Below are 21009 nucleotides of genomic sequence, written 5' to 3'. Positions count from 1 at the left end.
TCAGATGTAAGACATTAACTGTTAGACCGTTATGCCCAACCATGGTTTTTCTGTCAACATGCAAAGCGAAAAGTGAATATCATTGTCGTGTCATTACCATTATTTTCCTTCTTTGTCAATAGAAAGGGATGGATGATGTAGATCCATCGATATACTGGCGGCTATTTGAGATCACATGTTTCTAAACATGGTGATGTTATGTACGCTGGTACCTCTCTGTGTACTAAAGGCAGATAAAAAGTTCAATCTCCATTTTTGATCTGTGTTACCTTTAGCACTGTGTGATTTAGCTGCTGAGACACATTGTTTCCAAAGTGTTTGGGGGTTTTGTTCTGTCTTTTTAGTTGTTTGAATTTCTGGTTCGTCTTACCTACAGTACTTGGACTCACACTGAAGTCCTTTGACCTCTTTTAAGATAGTCATAGTCAAACCCATTCCCTAGATTGCCTTGTTTGCCTCAGGAAATGCCATACAGACCTTGCTCCTTGACTTTTTTTTTTAATCCTGTCAAAGTTTGTTTCTTTTTAAAACCTCCCCTCTCGAATTAAGCTGTCTGGTTCATCTTTGTTAATAATCCTTATTTTAATGTGAAGTTATTATTTGTAAGTATAAGAATTTATAAAAGGATCTACTTTTGATGTACGGTGGGTGCCAAAATAGCTTTGGCAAGTCCAGACGCAGCTTAGGGCAGCCAAAGGCCCTCATTTGAATCTAAGCTGTTGGTGAATTAAAAACCTGAGAAACTTGAGCTACGCGTGCCTAATCGCCTAAAAGAAACTCAGCAAGAAAATGTCGTGTAGCAGGTTGATCTGATTTCTTTGATAATTCAAAAGGATCTTCAAGAACTATGTGGACTTCTTACTTATATTCTTGAAATGTGATCATGAAACACAATTGTCATTTGGCACATTCCCAGAAATACGCATCTTTGCATGAGGCACCTGGACATATGTGGCAGGTCTGGTAGAATCAGCTAATTAACAACACAGGCTTAAACAGGCACCTCATCTGGCGATGCAGCCAGTTGCCTGATGGTGCTCAGCAGGGTTGGGTAGTGCTTTTTATTTTTCTATCCTAATGGTCTGCTGCCCACCTAATTTTGCCTTATTGTCAGTCACTACTTACCGCAGCTTGGGGCCCTCCCAGGAGGCTAAATTATTATCAAAGGATTAGGGAGATGTAGCCTTGCAGCTCTGACATTTCTGATTACTTGTCTATGCCAGAACACTAATTAGCTGTGACTAATTAAGAAAAATGTCCCTGCCATAGAAAACCATTTAAAAGAACTGAGGAGTAGAAAAGCAATTCAAAAGCTGAGCAGTGCTCAGATTTGCCGATGCTCTTTAGATTTCCACCAGAGCCTTAACTCACCTTTAATTGTGCTCAGAATTTAAAAAAAAAAGAAGAAGAAGAAGAAAGAAAGAAAGGAAAAAAAAAAAAAAAGAAAATCACACATGTGAAATGATCTGAGGTTTTTCCTTGAAGAAGGGGGAAAGGAATTGTTGTTGAGCACCTAAAATCCCTTAGCAGTGGTAAAATTGTCTTTGAGGAATGGAAGATGACAAAACGTTCATTTCCATCGAGCAGTTTTCCTCCACAGCAAATGTGTAAATGTACATTGGCATTCATTCACCCAAGCCAATATCAATGACTTTATAGTCACTGAAGAACGTAGAATATTCTCTTGACTGATTTTATAAAAGATAGTTAAAATGAGGACAACACATTGAGCATTTTCGAAGTTCATTAGTATTGATTTCACGCTACTTCCACATTGAAGATCTTTTGGAAGATCTGACTTCCCCACACAGACCCTGGTTTTTCCACAGCAACTCCGCATGCTTGTACAGCAACTGGCCACTAGTAACTCATTCATGAAAATACCTGGGCTTCTCCAGAGACCAGCATCTCGGTCTGTTGACCAGTGCCAAGTTTTCATAGAACTGGGAGCTGCTACTCACCTTCCCTTTGGACCTAACTTCATCAGCATATGACACATGACCTGAAGCCATTTCCTGTGGTGGCTTTTTCAAGTCCTCCTCTGTCAGCCACCCCATCTACAAGTCTTCCCCTGCATCCCTGTCTATGTTCACCAATGATATGGCAGCGAGAACACCACTGTTAGACTAAGTCCAGCTGAAAAAAAAAAACTCTGTTTAAGGAAGTGGCTATTGTGGTAAAACCATGATTGGGTGTGTTTATTGAGTGGATTGAAAGGAAACTCTATAAAGAGAAGTGTTCAAAGGTACTTATAAACACCTAGAGAGACCCTTAATTTCCTGATGATGACCCAGCACTAGGTAAGAGTCCATCTAAATTTTCCTGTATTAATCTGGGCAAAATATTTCATTTGAAATAGAGTTCTAACCCCATCTCCCCTGAATTCTTCATGCTATTTTTTAAACCCATTTCCCCTTTTCCTCTCAGTGGCGAAAAAAACAGGTAGCCAGCATCCTCTAGGGAGTAATCCTTCCTGTATATGAAGACTGTTATTAAGGCGCTTGTCATACTTGTCCACTCTGGGATAAATAATCCCTATTTGTTTCACTTCTCTTCATAGGCCCCTTTCCTAGCCCTTTAATCATCTTTGTGGCTGTCCTTTGAAACTTCTCTAAGCGTTCTCTGTCATGGCTTAGGGTTTTGACTCAGGAATCAGATGCAGTGTTTGAATGCGGCTGGACAAGATTCTTTCAGGCCATGTTCCTTCTGTGCATTCTGATAAATAACATTCCCATACTTTGGCTCTACAGATGCCCATAAATATGGTTCCATATACTCCCCACATTTTTTTGTGTCAACGTGTTGACGTTCCCCTCAGTTAACTGCCTGCACTATACGCAAATAATGTATTTGTTTATTGTTGGAGAATGTCCATTCCGTTGATTTTTTTTAAACATTTTTTTAAAAAGATCTTATTTATTTATTTGACAGAAAGAGATCATAAGTAGGCAGAGAGAGGGGGGAGGCAGGCTCCCCACTGGGCAGAGAGCCAATGTGCGGCTTGATCCCAGGACCCTGGGATCATGACCCGAGCTGAAGGCAGAAGCTTGACCCACTGAGCCACCCAGGCGCCCCCAGTTGATGTTTTAGATGCATAAGGAAACCTCCAATTCACTGTTCAATTACTATGTGTAAAGCCTGGTGGGGAATGTTGGGGTAAAAAGGTTTGGTATTGTTTTGTCCCACAGAGTTGGGTATCTCTGTCACGGGGACAATGGATTCTAATTAAAATAGGAAATTGAGGGTGCCTGGGTGGCTCAGTGGGTTAAGCCTCTGCCTTCAGCTCAAGTCATGATCCCAGGGTCCTGGGATCGAGTCCTGCATCAGGCCCTCTGCTCAGTGGGGAGCCTACTTCCTCCCACCCCACCCCTATCTGTCTCTCTGCATACTTGTGATCTCTCTCTCTATCAAATAAATAAACAAAATCTTTAAAAAAATAAAATAAAAATAGGAAATTGAAACTCCCCTTATTAACCATTTGTTCATCTAGCCAATATTTATTCCATAGAGGCCACACACTATGTGGCAACATCAAAGAAGATATACCAAGTCCCTGATTTAAGGGAACTTACAATCTTATGATCAAATGGGACTACCGAAAAAGTGAACTTCTCATTAAAATGCTTTACATTTTCGTCTATGGAATAGATATGAACATATTCTCTTTCAAATGGGTGTATTATGGAGAAGTAAAATCTAATTCCCTTTCAAAAGGGGTAACAGTGATCATAAAATTCATTTATTTGTCTGTCTGTTTCAGATGGAAGACTGGAAACTTGCCAAAAGTTAGGGCCAATGCAAGGTTTGTACCTAGCTCCAGAACTACGAGGTAATGTAAAGGGAAAGATATGCTCTCCCTTTCTACCCTTCATGGGTTCCTTGCTCAAAGCCAGGCTTACTTCAAATCCCAGGAGAGTTCTCTTGTGCCCTTTTACTGAAGTCAACAATGCCATAATGGTGATATTTTTCTGCATTTTTAAAAAAAAAGCTCATAAAGCCAACAAGTATAGAAGTCACACAGGACATGTCCCTTGGCGGTGAAAATTCACAGGTAGCACTGCCAGCCCTATTCCAGATGTCCCCCCACAGCCTTAGATAACCCCCAGGAGTGGGGACCAGTGCCCCTAAGCATATGCTGGAGAGCCAGCTCCCTGCTCACGTGACAGAGCTGAGCACATCAACATCTGAGCACGTAGTATTATGTCTTTATGTGTAAGACTATGTATGTGGATACTGATGTATGACCTAGACCTGGGGACACATTCTCCTTTATTCAATTAATCCCTTAAAATGAAATCAGACTGCCACGTTTAAAGCTCTGTTTAGGTCCTATGTTCAATTTCTTTAGCCAGATGCCATTGTTTATCTTTTGGTGATTTCTACAACTTTCACATCTATTCAACTACTTTTTCTATTATTGAAACATGTGAATCAAGTCAACAACCTGGCTCTCATACTCTTCTTTCCTCTCTATGTTTAAAAAAAAAAAAAAAATGCTCTGTCATCATCATACATGCAGTACTTTTTGTCTCCAAATATTTTTTTTTTAAGATTTTATTTATTTATTTATTTATTTATTTATTTATTTATTTATTTGACAGAGAGAAATCACAAGTAGATGGAGAGGCAGACAGAGAGAGACAGAGGGAAGCAGGCTCCCCGCTGAGCAGAGAGCCCGATGCGGGACTCGATCCCAGCACCCTGAGATCATGACCTGAGCCAAAGGCAGCGGCTTAACCCACTGAGCCACCCAGGTGCCCCCAAATATTTTTTTTTAAGATTTTTATTTATTTATTTGACAGACAGAGATCACAAGTAGGCAGAGAGGCAGGCAGAGAGAGGAAGAAATCGGCTCCATGCTGAACAGAGAGCCCAATGCGGGGCTCAGTCCCAGCACCCTGGGATCATGACCTGAGCCGAAGACAGAGACTTTAACCCACTGGGCCACCCAGGCGCCCCACTGTCTCCAAATATTCAAAAGCAAATAGGCAATGCATGATATGTGCCAATCTGCTAAGGGCTGGAGATAGCAATAAAAATAATCCTTGGATGCTTCCCGTCCTTTGCAGCCATACCAGCACACCATGCAATATTTTCATAGATGCCTTATAGAGTTCGAGGCGCAGAAAATATGGGAGCATCTGATTCTGCCTAATAAGAGATAGTAGTGGCTTCCTAGCAGAAATAGTGGTTGAAATGAATCTCAAAGGTGGACATAGATCTGGCCAGGAAACATACCTCAGGATAAAAGTCTAGGCGGAGAGACTGACATGCCCAGAAATCCTAGATTTAGAGAAACCCAACATTGAGCAGAGGAGCAGATCAGTCAGCTTATGGAGAATGGATCCTATGGGCATGGCCCATGAGGTGGAGACAGAACGGTAGCTAGTTAGTCCAGTCCTTCCAGCACTCTCAAAAAGTAATTTGGGAATGATTGTTCTCCATTTTTATAAGGAAACTGAAACAGGAAGACCTGCTATTAGTTAATTCTCAGGCCTAGATTTTCTCTCAAACTGTGCCATTCAATAACCATGCCAGGAGTCTGATTTATTTTTATTCAGATCCTATGTATGAATTTAGATGCAATATTGACCAAAATTTTATATATAGTGGTTTTTTTTAAAGATTTTATTTATTTATTTGACACACAGAGATCACAAGTAGGCATAGAGGCAGGCAGAGAGGGAGAGAGGAGGAAGCAGGCTCCCTGCTGAGCAGAGAGCCCGATGCGGGCCTCGATCCCAGGACCCTGAGATCATGACCTGAGCCGAAGGCAGAGGCTTAACCCACTGAGCCACCCAGGTGCCCTATATATAGTGTTTAACATGAGTCATTCAACATGATGAAAAAGTCATTGTGCCCACGTGAACCATGCAGTGGCGATGGGCCCCAGACCGCTCTCCACAACAGTGATAACTGGACTGACTGCCGAGTTTGGCCAAACCAGTAACTGGGATTAGTCATTTTAGTCAAAAAATTAGTCAAACCAGCCCACATCCCATCATTTGTCACGAAGTAGTAGAGAGGGAGAACAACTGATTATCTGAAATTTTCACTTATAATCTTTTTTAAAGATTTTATTTATTTATTTGACAGACAGAAATCACAAGTAGGCAGAGAGGCAGGCAGAGAGAGAGGGGGAGGCAGGCTCCCCGCCGAGCAGAGAGCCCGACTCTCAGGGGATCATGACCTGAGCTGAAGGCAGAGGCTTTAACCCACTGAGCCACCTGGTGCCTCACTTATAATCTTTTTAACACCAGCTGAAGAGTCCCAGAATAAAACGACAGAGGCACTTACCTGCTTGATAACCATGAATAATAAAGGGCAGTATTGATTTTGTTTGATTTTAAAGATTTATTTATTTGGGGGAGAGAACATGCTCATCAGTGAGGGGAAGAATGGGGAGGGGCAGAGGGAGAGGGAGGAGGCAGACTCCCTGCTGAGCACAGAGCCCCAGATCCTGGGACCCTGAGGTCATGATCTGAGCAGACACTGAGAGTCAGACACTCAACTGACTGAGCTACCCAGGTGCCCCCAGAACAGTATAAACTTTAATGACTTTGTGTAGTGGAGGTAAAGATAGGCTAGCTTAATAATATTATTTTCAGGACATTTTGGAATGACAGGAATTTTGGATGAATGAAATAGTAGCAAGAAAGAGCTTCTACAACTCCCAGATTACGGAATTTATCCTGTTCTGTAACTTACTCTGTTTTGTAACTGAACAGGATCTAACTCACCTAGAAATAGCTTGGTATTTATACATTTTTTGGTCAGTTTTTTTGTTGTTGTTGTTTTTGCTTTTTACTGAACTTTTTTAAATTATTATTTTCATTAATGTATAATGTATTATTTGCCTTGGGGTACAGATCTATGAATACTCAGGCTTACACACTTCCCAGCACTCACCATAGCATATACCCTCCCCAATGTCCATACCCAAATACCATCTCCCTACCACTCCCACCCCCCCCAACCCTCAGTTTGTTTTGTGAGATTAAGAGTCTCTTATGGTTTGTCTCCCAGGTTTTTAAAAGTAATCTCTACTCCCAATGTAGGGCTCAAACTCATGACTCTGAGATCAAGAAAGTCAGCTGTTCTACTGACTGAGTTGGCCAGGCACCCCTACATTTTTGTTTAAAAGAGAAAGTGTGGGAGCAGAAGAATTGAACTTCAAGAATAGGAAAGCTTTTTCAGCATTCAACAAACATACTAGGTACCTACTATCCTACTGTATGTCAATCCTCCTGTGTTATTAGCACTTTCTACATTTTCTTAACAGACATCAAAGCACCCATAAACTCTCCTTTGCAGACTTCCTGATAGAGGTAGAAAATGAAAACCACCCTGAGTATGAGGTTATTGAACATGGAAAAAGAAAAACATGAATCAAATGCTCTTCGGTTCGATGTTTAAAAAAAAAAAAAATGATGAAAGTAGTATATATAGATCGAGCCCCCTTATGAATGAACCAAGGATTTCTTTCCCACCTTGCATTGTTTTGTTACAGTTGAAAAAAAAGAGCCCTTCCCAGTATTCCTAAGCATTAAAGTGTATAGCACTTGGAAGCATCTTAAGAATCAGGGGCACCTGGCTGGCTCAGGAACACGTTAGACTCTTGATCCTAGGGTCATGTGTTTGAGCCCCACGCTTGGCTCAAGATTTTTTGAAAAAAATCTTAAGAATGGGATACGTGGGGATGGCATAATGCAAGGGCCATTTGGCTGGTTATCCTAACAGAGTATGATTCTTGAAAGAATTTATTTGCATTACATATTATTAGGTTTACAAATATCTTTAGTCTTTGGAAATGTAGATTGTTTTAACTTGCTAGCAAATGTGATAGACTTCTTTGAAACAATAAGCAATTTCCTGTTTACTTCACAGTCCTGTGTTTCAAGACTATCAGGAACCCCCAAGAATAGTGAATACAGATTTCTTGTTGTCTGCTGGAAGTAGGGAACTACCCTTAAAGAATCTTGATTTTATTGACAGAACAGACTGGTTTCTAGAAGGAAATGGAATAAACCTAGCAGTCATAAGTACAGACTCTAAAGTATGGATATAAGATATAAAATTATGTCTTATAAATAAGATATAAAATATAAATCCCACTTATACTTAGTGTATAAACCTGACTAACATGCTTTATCTAAACTCAGTTTTCCACCCATATAAGCTCAGTTTCCACATATGCAACATGGGAATAATAGCTATCTCATGAAGTCTGTTGTGAGAATAATTTTATTTTTAAATTTTATTTATGTATTTATTTGAGAGCGAGACAGAGCACAAGCAGGGGGAGAGGCAGAGAGCAGGCTCCCCACTGAGTGGGGAGCACGACTCAGGGGTCAATCCCGGAACCCCGGGATCACAACCTGAGCCAAAGGCAGACACTTACCCAACTGAGCCACCCAGCACCCCTAGTTGTTTTAAGAATTAAATGAAATTTTAACTGATGAACTTAAATTTCCCAGGGAAGACTTAGCAAGTATATCAGATGCCTTTGTAATCGGAATCCATAAAAATAATTACATGAAAACTGCACCTTACAGTTCATTAGGAATCTCATTCATTCCTCATGACATGTGATTGTTTCATTTTTACAATGTGTTTGTTCTTCATTAAAAAGCCAAAATGAGGGCACCTGGGTGGCTCGGTCAGTTAAGCATCTGCCTTTGGCTCAGGCCATGAATGCCAGTTTTCTGGGATCAAGTCCCATGTCAGGCTCCCTGCTCAGTAAGGAACCTGCTTCTCCTTCTCCCTCTGCCCTGCCACTCCCCCTGCTTATGCTCTGTCTCTCTCTCTCTCTCTGACAAATAAATAAATAAATATCTTTTTTTTAAAAGGCCAAAATGAATAAGCTTAAAACAGACAAAATAACAGGTGATAGAAAGTTCTGGAACTCTAGCTTCCCCCCCCCCCCATAAAGCTGTATTTACACACCATGAAAAAGGGAAAAGGTGTGATAGTTTGGCTTTTCCCTGCAGTTCATTCTTATAACAATCACAGGCTGTATCGGTTCCAATCATGCCATTTATTCTGATAATTAAACCTAATATCATAGGATTTCTGGAGAACATCAAAATCTTATTTAAAAGTTAGATTCACCTCATCTGTCCTTCATCTGACAGAAGAGAAAACTGAGAGAAGAAGCTTTGACAGGCTCAGTCAGTCAACTAGCCACATAAAAGGTGTTGGCCATTCTGCCCTCTCAGCTTCGATATTGATGTCCTTCTCCGGGGTATGGACAGTCAGCCCTCAGCTGCCATATTCAGAGGCAGGTCTGTCCTTCTGGCATGAACCAGGCTCTGGGTCTAGCTGGGAATGTTGATAGGTATAGGTTGGGTTGAACACTTCCCATAATTCTCACCATAATACACTGGTTTCAGTTTTCCTGAAATGTAGCCCTTACTCCTATTCCAAGCCCACAAAAAAAGCACACTTTAAACTTTATAGATGCTTGCGTTTCGGGAGTCTGTTTTATGGAAACATATAACATCATTTCTGAGATACCTCATGAAGGGCCGGGGGTGGGGGGGGGAGTAGTGATGTTGGTGTTACTGTTTCAAATTTACCATTAATATAAAATTTGCATTTTAGTGTTTGGAAATGGGAAGTGACTGGCCACAAGTTTAGCTATGTGGAATAGACATGCTGCCGACAAAAGGAACACACAATGTACAATGAAACATTTGCATTTACTTTTTAATATACTGGTGAAACTGTAGGGCATTAATGTTTCTAAATATTTTGTCACTCTCCAAAGCTACAAAATGATCTTAAAGAATGCTTTTATCAAGTCAACCTTCAGCATTTCAAAATGTTATTTGTTCTTTAATACGATTCAACCTAGCATCTGAAAGGTAGTTTCCCAAGATGACCTTTTCCAGATGGCATTTCACTTCAACTTGGTTCTTCAGTACTTCTAAAACAGACAGCTTCCCTTGAAATAAATGAAGAAATAGACTATGGAAATTGAGCCATTCCAGATCTTAGTGCACTAAAAAAAGTGTTAGATTGTTTTCTGTTTTTTTGTGTTTTTTGGTTTGTTTGTTTTTTTTCTGTTGTTCACCTATTGAGTTAAGCATAGCTGGAGAAGAATGAAAATATATCAACTAGTTGTACCAATTCATAATCAATAAAAAGCTAAACAGTTAAGCAGAAAATTTATCACAGATTTGTTCCTAGCAAAGCAGCTATTTCTGCCTTGCCGTCATCATCAGAAGCCACATTCTGACAGAAATCATTTGCTTGAAGCAGCCGTGATATATAAACCCTATGTGGTCTCGTGATTCAGATTTAGGAATATCAGCCACAGAGGGTCTAAAGGCATTGTGCATTAGTACGTATTGAGACCTCATTCCAGGTGGCCAGCAGCTGGACTTTTTAAAAACAAAATTTCCAAAATAAATGGGAAGCGCTTGTTTCCAGGCAGCGAGTCTTTTATTTAATTGAATCATCCTCAAAAACATCATAAATTAGGCAGAAAAGGGAGTTGTGCGTATTTAATATATTTGTTTTATATTTCCCCTAGTCAACGGAATAATGAAATTCCTTAACTACTTCTCTTTAACTTGCACGAAGAAAGCACGGTATGTTGCTAAATCTCTTTTCACCGGCACCGCGGAGAAACAACTTTAATCCTTGTTAGAAAATTGCCGAGTCTGGGACTGACAAAGAGCTCATGCTTGGTCCATTGTTAGTGCTCCCTGGCCCCAAGAGCAGAGCCCTTTACAGCTGCGTGGATCCCGCCCGGCTCAGCTGCACTATTTAGGAGAGGAGGTTTGTCAATTTCTATTGACAATGGAGAGAGTTTTTCAGGGCCTGTAGCAGTGCTCACACAGTCGGGGATCAATGCCAGCCATTCAGACTGCACCCTCTTTCATTGCTTTGGTTTGTTAATTCAAGACTAAAGGTCCACTGAGGGGGTTCAGGGTGTTTAAGAAAGCTGATGAACTGTTTAAGAAAGCTGATGAACTGCGAGCGTTTATAGCCCTGGTGTGGCAATTTCCATAGTCAGTGGTAACTCCTGGCACTGAGGGAGCTGTGTTCTTGTTGACCCTCTTGTTATTAAAAATGCACAAGTGCTACGCTTCTCAATATTTCAACACTCTTTCATTGTCAATACCACCTTCTGAGCCCTTCAGCTTGTTGCTTGCTCTAAAGATCTTCTTAGATTGGGTTTGAAAACTTCACCTTAAACACTAGATTAGACTGATGTTCTGTTTTCCGTGCTCCTGTTGATTTGTTGAACCTTCCCAGGGCTGGAAAGCAAGTAGCAGCTTGATGGGGAGACGGGCTGCTAATATGATTTACCAGTCTACAGTCATGCACAATAAGTGTGAATAAATACAGGGGTCTCACAGAGTCAACCCTAGCCTTTCCTTTTCTTTTCTTTTTGCTTTAAAAGAAATATCTCAAGAAAATGAAGTGAGTAATGCATGCCCTTACAGGAGTTGAATGAACCACAAAAAGAAGAAAAAAAAATATATTTTTTTTTCTTAAAGTAGTAGGCTGCTGTCATGGATTGATGTGGAGGTGGGGGGAGTGTAGAATATACACTTACTGCTTTCTTCCTAAGTAGACCAAAGCAAAGAATGAAGCGGTAATGCCATACCCATGACTTCAGTGCAATCTGCAGTGCCCCTTCCTTGTCATTCCCCCGAAGGGAAAAAGTGAATGGTCAACCAGATTGTTTTATAAAGTTCACTTTTCCCGAAATGAAAGGACATTTGCTAACATTCAGACTTTCCTGCACATTTGCCCTTTTGAATGTTTCTTTTTTCTTTTCTTTTCTTTTCTTTTTTTTTTTTTTTTTTTTTTTTTTCCCCTGTCCTTTGTGTTGGGGAGGTTGCTTTTGCTTGGGTGGGTGAAAATGAAGCGGATCTACCTGTGAGTTTTGTGTTAAGATGAAAAAAAAAAAAAATGGAACCTACCATATGCCAGCATCCAACAGAGGAACATATCAATTCCAGCACCAGAAATAGGAAAGTGCTGGAGATTTCTTTTCAGTGGTTTTGTTTGTTTGCTTACTTGTTTGCATGGAGTGTGTGTGGCTGTGTTTGTGTGTCTCTTTCACCATATACAAGAAAGAAACAGTCCTAGTGGGTTTTGTGCTGTTGTTAGTAACAACATAAACTCTGAACTAAAGTGCTGCTTTCCTTTAATTACCTGATTTAGCTGAAAATCCTCAAAATGCTTTGCCTCGGAAACCAAGAAATATGCATTTTTACCTGAAAAGAATAATTTTCTTATAGAACTTTCCTTATCGAGTAATTGGTTGCCTTTCAAACTAAGATGATGGTAAAGTAGCTGAAGTTTTTACTTCACAATGGTTCTCTTTTCTTCTCTGTTTTTATAGTTAACTTACGATCATTTTATCCCCAGTTGATTTTTCTCTAAAATTACAATTTTGGCATTGTGTTGAAGACATGCTGTTAATAATAAATTTCTATGTTACATTAGATGTCCTTTTGATTATCACTTAATCAGAAGTATCATGTGTAATGGGAAAAGGAGTTAACTTTAAATTGTGTAAAGATTTTTTTAAAAACATAAAGGTGCCTATGGAGAAATTCTCAAAGTGTTTTCATTTCCCTCAAATTCATACAACTTACCATAGATATAGTAACTTTATAATCTAACAGACAGATTAACTAGTAAGGTATGCTAGACTTCATATATCATATTTTGCTCCCCAACAAAAAAAAAATTATCTCTTACAGAAGGGTTATAATTTAAGAGTCATAACCATGATGACTGCATTTTAGCTTTCAAATTATCTGGAGACTGCTATAGGGTGAGAGTCTTAACTTAGTATCTCATATTTGCTATCACCAATACCCAAGAGTGTTTACCTATATTAAAATAGAACTCAAGAGGTTGAGACTATACATAATTTGAAATAGGGAAGTATAGGATTGAAATACCATTGGCAATTACTGTGTCATGACTTCATTAGCAATTTTTTTTTTAAGAATTTAAGGGTATATCTTATTTTTGTAAAACTTGTTTCTGATACTTTTATAATGTCCAGAAAATTAAGAAAACAACCTTTAGGAAAGAGCAAAATTAGGTACATGAATAACATTTTTTAAACAATCATAGCCTATCTCACATTTTAAAAACCTGGAATTTTCATTCATCCATGTGCTATCATAATGTTTAGCAAATCAGTTATTCCTTTTAATTAGCTTATCTCATTTTATCTGTTTGTTCAGTGTACTAACAAATTAATAGAAATAAGTCTTATGAAATGTGACACTGATTCATGTTTCATTTAGGCTTAAAATACCATTTCTTATACTAAATTTTATCAGAACAATGTTAGATACAAGTCCAGATAAATTTCATACTTATTCGTAGCAAATAAGATTTCTCTTAACGATTGAAATTACTATTTAATTATGAAGGAAAAATATTTTTTAAGATTTTTTTTCCTGTATTTGTATACCTAAACAGACACGCATCCCATGTTCATGACCTCTAGTGTCACTATATTTCTGTATACAAAAGGGACTCAAAATCCCTTCTCTTTCCAAAAACTTTTGTCATTTCCTACGAGCTGAATGGACTGCTATTTCTCAAGGTAATCTGAATAAGGAGCATTATTATTTTTACAGTATCACCCAAACCTAGCTCTAGCATGGAGTGGCGAATCTCTTAAAATGCTACCACTAATGGTAGATAGCCCTTTAAAAAAAAAAAAAAAGTCTTCTTTTACTATACTCCTAAACATTACCTAGGAGCAGGAAATTACATGAGAGAAGAATTTTGATTTTCCCCTCAAAAGAGTGGGAATAAAGAAGAAAAAATAGGAACCCTCCAAAAACACTAGCAAAATGAAACCAGTTCTTTCACGATTTAGTCAACCAACCTCTTCTTTTCGTTTCTGATAGACAGCAATTCCATCCTGATAAAGTGCCTTCCTAAGATCCAAAATCTTTATTTTAGGTAGTTTTAAAACATCTTGGCAAATACTCCGCAACCACTAGTAGGTAGGGGTGTGATTGCAGATCCCTGGCTCCTAAGCCGTGGCAGGGCTTTCCGTCGCTTCTCTAGCCTGTTTTTTCTGGGTACTGACTGCGTGTGTCATGGCATAACGCATCCACTCTTCGATTTTTACATAATATACAGGCTAATAAGAAATTTCCCTCCGAAAATAATTCACCTGCTTCGTCCTGCTGTTCGGGAGCCCATTCAACCCGTAACGTGTATTTAGTGCCCTTTGTTACCTACAGATTACAAAGCAGGCCACTAGGCTACAAGTGCGGGAACACGGTTTCCCATGAATATGTTCCGGCTGAAAGACTCATGTTAATTCATGTAGAGAACAGCCCAGGTCAACGTAGCAGATTTCCTAGCAAAACATACAATTCTGTTAACAGGAAATTATAGCATTATTGACTTCAAGTGCTGATCTGTGGTCATTCCAGAGTGTGTCATTACCCCCTCATTACCGAATCTGTTACATGAATACTGCAGAGGCTGTTTTTCTGTTTTGTTCTCCTCCCCTGTGCCCCCATCCTTCTTTCCAGCAATGGTACAGCAGTTCCATGAAAGTCATTTGTGTCTGGTTGGCTGATAGATTAGACCTTCAGCTTCATATTTACCAACTGAAGACGCTCATCAAGATTGTGAAGGTAAACAAAATGTGTTTGGATGTGAATTGCCCACCAAGCTATGAAGGGTAATGGCTAGATATTGACATACAAAAAAAAAAAAATGGTGTTTGATGTAACTGGGTGGATATAAGTACTTTAAAAACATCACTCTCTGCAATGACAGGCTACTCTTCACTTACATTTTCAGTTAGATTATTAAGTCAATGCTAATCGTTCTTTTCTTCCCTAATGAAATATATTTGGTCCAGTAATCACACTTTAAGATAATGTACAGAAAGCCTCAGACACATTTACCTGATTATAGTAGGTCCACAGGAATTTGGTATTAATTTTCTTGATTATAGAGATACTTTCTCCTAATACATTTCCTTCATATTTATTAGGATCATATATCTATGAAGGCTTTTGAATGTTATTTACCCACAGCATAAGGAGAGTCATATCCTGACACGAAAGTCACACAGTCACTGCCTGACTTCCTTTGAAAGCACGCCCCATCTTACACGTAAGAGATGATCAGTTTGATCATCAGTTTGATCCCAGACAACCAACAGGTGTCACATCACTTAAGCAAGGTCATTTTGACATTTGCTCTTTGAAAGAAAACATTAACAGCTACAGTTAACAGCTAAATAACAGTTACGGTTATTTAGGAAGTAAGGACTTTAAAATCATATATTTATTTAACATGATTTTTCACACTTTGTAAATTCTAGTGGAAACACAGAATTTGCCACAAGTATAACTTTTTCTTAAAATTGAGGCAAATCCTACCTTATGCCTAAAAACATAACTCTAAGTTATTGAGAGTCAGCTGTTCTTTTAAAAAGATGACCTTCAAGGAAAAAAAAGATGACCTTCACATCCATTTTAGTGTCATTTATCGAATGGGATATATATACCATATGTATAGATCCAGATCTGTATATATATGTGCCCATATATGTATATGTCTAATAGGCATATATATATATATTTATATTTATGTGTATGTATGTACGTATGTCACACACACACACACACACACTCAGTGGTTCTTAATGTCATTCCTGACCTGCTGTTATCAGCATCACCTGGGAACTTGTCAGGCATGCAAATTTCCAGACCCCACCCCGGACCTACTGAATGAGAAACTAGCAATCTATATGTTAACAAGCCCACCAGATGATTCTGATGTTAGAGTAGGAGAAGAACTATTATTGCATTGCATCATTAAGTTTTATCCACGTTAAAATATTTTCCAGCATTCTCTAGGTTCCTACAGTTTAATTAGAATACAAGTTCTTCTGTGCCATAGCCACACAGGTTATCACAAATTAGAAAGAACCATAAATAGGAAAATTCTGTTCTAAAGTGAGAAATCGGCCAGTCCGCTGGAACATAAAACCAGACCATCATGTCACGGTAATAGCAATCACGATTAGTCATAAATAACAAGTAAAATGATAGCCACCCACTCATTTTTAATACTACTAAACATACTGCATTTCATTGGATAGAATGTCTTTGGTCCAGAGCTGTTCTTACCAGGTGTTATTTATTTTACAAAGAAACTGAAAGCACACTATCATCCATTCATATTTGCCTTCATTTCTGCAGTGTTTCTTCCTTGTTTCTATAAATGTGGCTTGGAGAGCTTCCAAATGAAGTTTGTTTGTCATCAAAGAGAATCGGGTTATCTGTGGTATACCTTCTATATATCTGTGTATGTTAAGGTTGCAGTCTGTACTGTGACTAATATTGGGATAAACTGCTTACCCTTACAATTAGCCATATTTTTCAGAAAGGACCTAGTCAGCTCATTGACATTCGTTGATAGATTGTTAAGTTCTCTGTTTTCAGAATAAAAGTCTCCGTTGTTTACCAGCCCATCATCTGTTTCTTTGGAAGTTATTCCTTTTCTCATATCCATATTGTCATTACAATTAAAGATCAAGCAGCAATGAATATTTTAGCAGAATAAAATGGCAGTGTCATGAACTATACGGTGACATTTCCATTGTACTCTAAGCCAATCAGCTATCTTATTTTAACATAGTCTTCATTATGGGCTACCAGTAGTCAAGACTGACAAATATGAAAATAAGTTTCATGAGTATGTTTGAGTTTCCATGCTTTGTTTTTCACAAGCAGGTCTCCAGACTCAAAATGCTTTCTTTGCCTGATACACCTAATCAAATCATAGAGCTTGATTTAATAATTAAAAATTATTATTTTCACAGTGAAAATCAGGATGAATTAATAATTTAATGTTTTAATTGTTCCTTTTCCTACCTTGAATGTAAACAGACTTTAACCAATTTCATATATAGATTTATAATTCTTCAGAACCTATATGGTTATTTATAATGTTCATTTCTCAGTGAATTTAAGAAGCTGTTAAAGAGCAATGTGTACAATGGTGAAGGTCCCTGCATAGGCTTTCCTCCCGTCCACATCACCTAAAGTAAGCCAGCATGTCACCGCACAGCAGGTCATCCCATGCGGGAGCCGGGCTGCACAACTCTGGCAATCTCGTCCTTACTACTCCGCAGGCATAGTCAATCTTCTGTGCCCACCGGAGACATCTGTGCCCACAGATGCCATCAAGCTGTCTGTGACAGCCAGTTTGGCCCCACAAAGATGCTTAGGTAGTAATCAGTTCATTCATGTTGTTCACTAAGAAAAAACAAACTCCCCTAAGAGTTTCACAAAGAGTTTAGGACTAAGAAATTATCCACAAGGTTTTAACATCAGAATGAGGCATTGAGAAAGGGAGAAAAATAGACTCCTCCAGAAATCAAAATGACTGATGGATTTGCATTCTCCCTAGTGGCCATATGATGTTTAAAAGCAGTGAACATAAATCAGCTGCCTCTTTTTTTTTTTTTTAAGATTTTATTTATTTGACAGAGATCACAAGTAGGCAGAGAAGCAGGCAGAGAGAGGGGAGGAAGCAGGCTCCCCGCCGAGCAGAGATCCCAATGTGGGGCTTGATCCCAGAGTCCTGGGATCACGACCCACACCGAAGGCAGAGGCTTTAACCCACTGAGCCACCTAGGCGCCCCAGCTGCCTCTTACTAAGAAAAAGAAGACAAGTGAGCAGCACCCTCATGGCAGGCCCTCGTCTTAAGTAGGACCTAGCAGACCTTCACTGGCAGCCACAGAGGATGTCCCAAAGTCAGTAACATTTTATGAATCCTAAAAAGAGAGGAGATAGCAGGGGTACCTGTCCTGCAGCTCCCCTAGCTGCTTATTGCCTGGTGATAAAATAAGGAAGTAGAGTCCTAACAACATGTCAATTAGAAAGCTTTCAGGACTGTAAATCCACAATACAAATACGTCTAACTCACCAACGTACTGACGATTAAGCTAAGTCTAAGGAAAGTCAGTTCTAATAATAAAGTAGGACTCACAAACTCAGGGTATGATTATCAGCGGAACAATCATACTTTGTGTCCAATGCGTTATCTGTACGTGAATATTTTGTGGGCTAGTTATATTTTTAATCAAACTATTAAACAGTTACAGCCTTGCACACAAATCTGTGGTAATAATACCATGTGTATCAGTTACCAGATTTTCGGGACAAAACTTGCCCTGCAGAGCTATTTCGATGGGTTTTGATGCAAATTACGTAAGTTTTGGTATAAAAGAGTACCACCTTAGTCATAATAAGCTTAGAAAGAGCTTAGAAAGAGAATATGAGGGTGGTGGGTGTAGGTGTCTTAAAATGTAAGTAAAAAATAGTTCTGATCATTTAAGAAAAAAAAAAACGATCTCTGAATCAAATTGTTATTTGCGGTTAAGATATTGCATCTGATACTGTGTATAACATTTCTCACAGTTCAGTTTATTTTTGGTGAACTGTGGGGATGAACTTTTCAAATATAAATTTAATTTATAACAAGTGATTATCCAAATGAAAAAAAATTGTTATTCACCTTCTGTACTGCTTTTGGCATATCACCTCTGAAACCTGGAATGATACTGGGAGCATGAGTCAGAGTAAAGAAGACAGGAAGATATGTGAAATGCCAGGGGTTCCGCGTCCTTTCTATGGTTTTACCCCTTCCCCCAAGTCTGTTAGTAAGCCAGGTGTGTATATCAAGGGGATTAAGATGCCATTCATCAGCAGCATTTCCTACCTCCTACAAATAAGTACCTAAAATTCAACCATGTGAATATTAAAAGTTTCCTTCCATAGATGAGGGAAACCAAGCATCTCTTAATGTTAATTTTCTGCCACTGGAGTTAGAGTATGGGGCCAGGAAGTACAACATTTCTTCTTATTTGACTTTCTTCATCTATGAAGTATAAAGCAAACAGCAAAAAAAAAAAAAAAAAAATGCCCACTAGAAATCATTTAGAACAAAACAACGGCACAAGATACTGGTACTTGAGGGCCCGTCCATTGACCTCTAAATGTAACCTAGGACAGGAAACAAAATTTTGAAAGATAGCATTAAAAACAGCCTTAGAAGTGCATCCATACAATGGATATCTTCTTTTAAAAAATCAATAATAAGATACCAGTCTTGTTTGCCAAAGAAAAGTCATATCCGAGGAAGATTGGCCTTAAGGGGATGAGTGAAATAAGGGAAGATTTATAGGTTATGTATCTTCTGTGCCACAGAGCCCAGCATTCTGTTGTTCTTGTCACTGTTCTTAGGGATCACTACACAAACACTAATGTGTTCATCCTATTTTTGACAGATAATACATCAAAATATACTTTTCACAGAAAATACAAATACATGTTTTATTAGCCCATCTATGGAAGCTCTGTGCCAGAATCTGACACTTCACATTCCAAGGGAATTTCAAAAGGAAAGGGCAGAATTCATACAGACTTTAGGTGTACACACATTTTTACCCATGGTACATATAATAAATGTTATAATTCAGAAATACTGAAAGTGCACATTTCTTTTACCAATAATAGGAGTAACTCTCTCCATCCATATCTCCTTCCAAAAAGCTAATGCATTTTATAAAATATATTTTTTTGGTATTAAAGGAACTGAAAAACCAAGAATTCCTTTCTATTAAAAATGTACATTAGTGCATATCATTTCACCTTTGTTCCAAGTCATTCAAATAGTAAAGTCTGCAACCAGGAATATTTGGGAGGAAAGCTCATTTGTCATCTGTCACAACATTTTGATCTATTCAGAGTGATCCTAGCTTGAAAAATAGTATCCAAAGTCTCATTTCATTTTCTCCCCAGAAATACACCAACAAGCTGATTGACATGGGCAGCTAGGATTGGGATCCATTAGTGATTTGTCCAAGATCATTTCTGAAATGCCAACCGAGGATATATGCATACAGACATCCATATTGACATCCACACATACAACCCCTAAGTTCTCTAAGCAGATTCTCTCTTTTTCCTCCAGAAAACGTACAGGGACTTCCGACTGCAGGGTGTGTTGGAAGGCACACTGAACAGTAAGACCTACGATACTCTGCACAGGCGGTTAACAGTGGAGGAGGCTACAGCCTCTGTCTCGGAAGGAGGAGGACTTCAGGGCATCACCATGAAAGACAGTGATGAAGAAGAAGGCTGATAACCCTGGCACTTAGGAGGAAGGCAGATGTTGACCCCGTTTATTTTGTACCCTGTCTTTGTAATTACATTGATTGTCTGGACCAAATAAAAATGCTTGTATTTCGCTCCACTTTGCAAGGAGTCAACCAGGAAGCAGAGTGAAAGGGGAAAATGCCAAGTTTTTTTTTTTTTTTTTTTTTTTGGTTTTTGTTTTTAGGACCAGCCTCTCCAGTGCAGCTGGACCTAAAATGAGCTTTGGCTTTGTTTGTGATTGGAACATGATTTTTTGGGGTTTTTTTTTTTTAGACGCTTTGACTTTTTCTTCTGTGATTCCGTCAAAGTAATGTCCTCTGTGTGTAATGAGATCTGCATTTCTCAGAGTATGATATTGTGAGAAGAAACCACTCCTGATCACTGTGTCAGCTCTCTTGTACCCTTGTTAAAATGGTGTGTATTTAATAGTTTATCATTTATGTGTCAGGGTTTGTTGTTTTTTTTCATAGTTAATTTGCCATAGTTGGAATGTGTGTAAAAACTTTAACCTTGGTTCTTAGTACTCTGAATTCATCTGCAGGCTTAAAGGACTGCCAAACCAAATATAGACGAGATCCTCCGTCAGCTTGTGTCCCGTTCTATTCTGAACATACCTTTCAAGTTTAGGGAAAAAAAAAATCCCAAAGCGTAAGGTAATTAAGTGTGCTGCCATCAACATACCGCATTCTCCTACTTCTCAATGTAACAGCTTGCAGGCAATAAAAATGTATTTGGTCAAACCACCTCTGTATTTATTAGACTTATATAAATTAAATGCAGTAAAAAATGTTTGCAGTATTACAAACATCCCAACAA

General features: G+C 38.7%; 1 protein-coding gene across 20 annotated transcripts in view; it reads left to right on the top strand.

The window, feature by feature from the left end:
* CADPS2 (calcium dependent secretion activator 2) overlaps window positions 1-21009 on the top strand; it is a 525179-nt gene extending 504170 nt beyond the window's left edge. For all 20 annotated transcript variants that reach the window (XM_013050847.2, XM_045062940.1, XM_045062933.1 and 17 more), the window contains 2 exons: window positions 14541-14645; window positions 20009-21009. In XM_013050847.2, coding sequence (XP_012906301.2) covers window positions 14541-14645; window positions 20009-20179 — 276 coding nt within the window. In that variant the 3' untranslated portion in view covers window positions 20180-21009. The remainder of the gene's footprint in view (window positions 1-14540; window positions 14646-20008) is intronic.

This window comes from Mustela putorius, unplaced genomic scaffold, assembly GCF_011764305.1.
Source record: "Mustela putorius furo isolate JIRA1106 unplaced genomic scaffold, ASM1176430v1.1 tig00003845_pilon_pilon_pilon, whole genome shotgun sequence".
Taxonomy (NCBI): Eukaryota; Metazoa; Chordata; class Mammalia; order Carnivora; family Mustelidae; genus Mustela; species Mustela putorius.
Note: the sequence above shows the minus strand (reverse complement) of the source record. Positions and strands in the feature narration are given on the sequence as shown.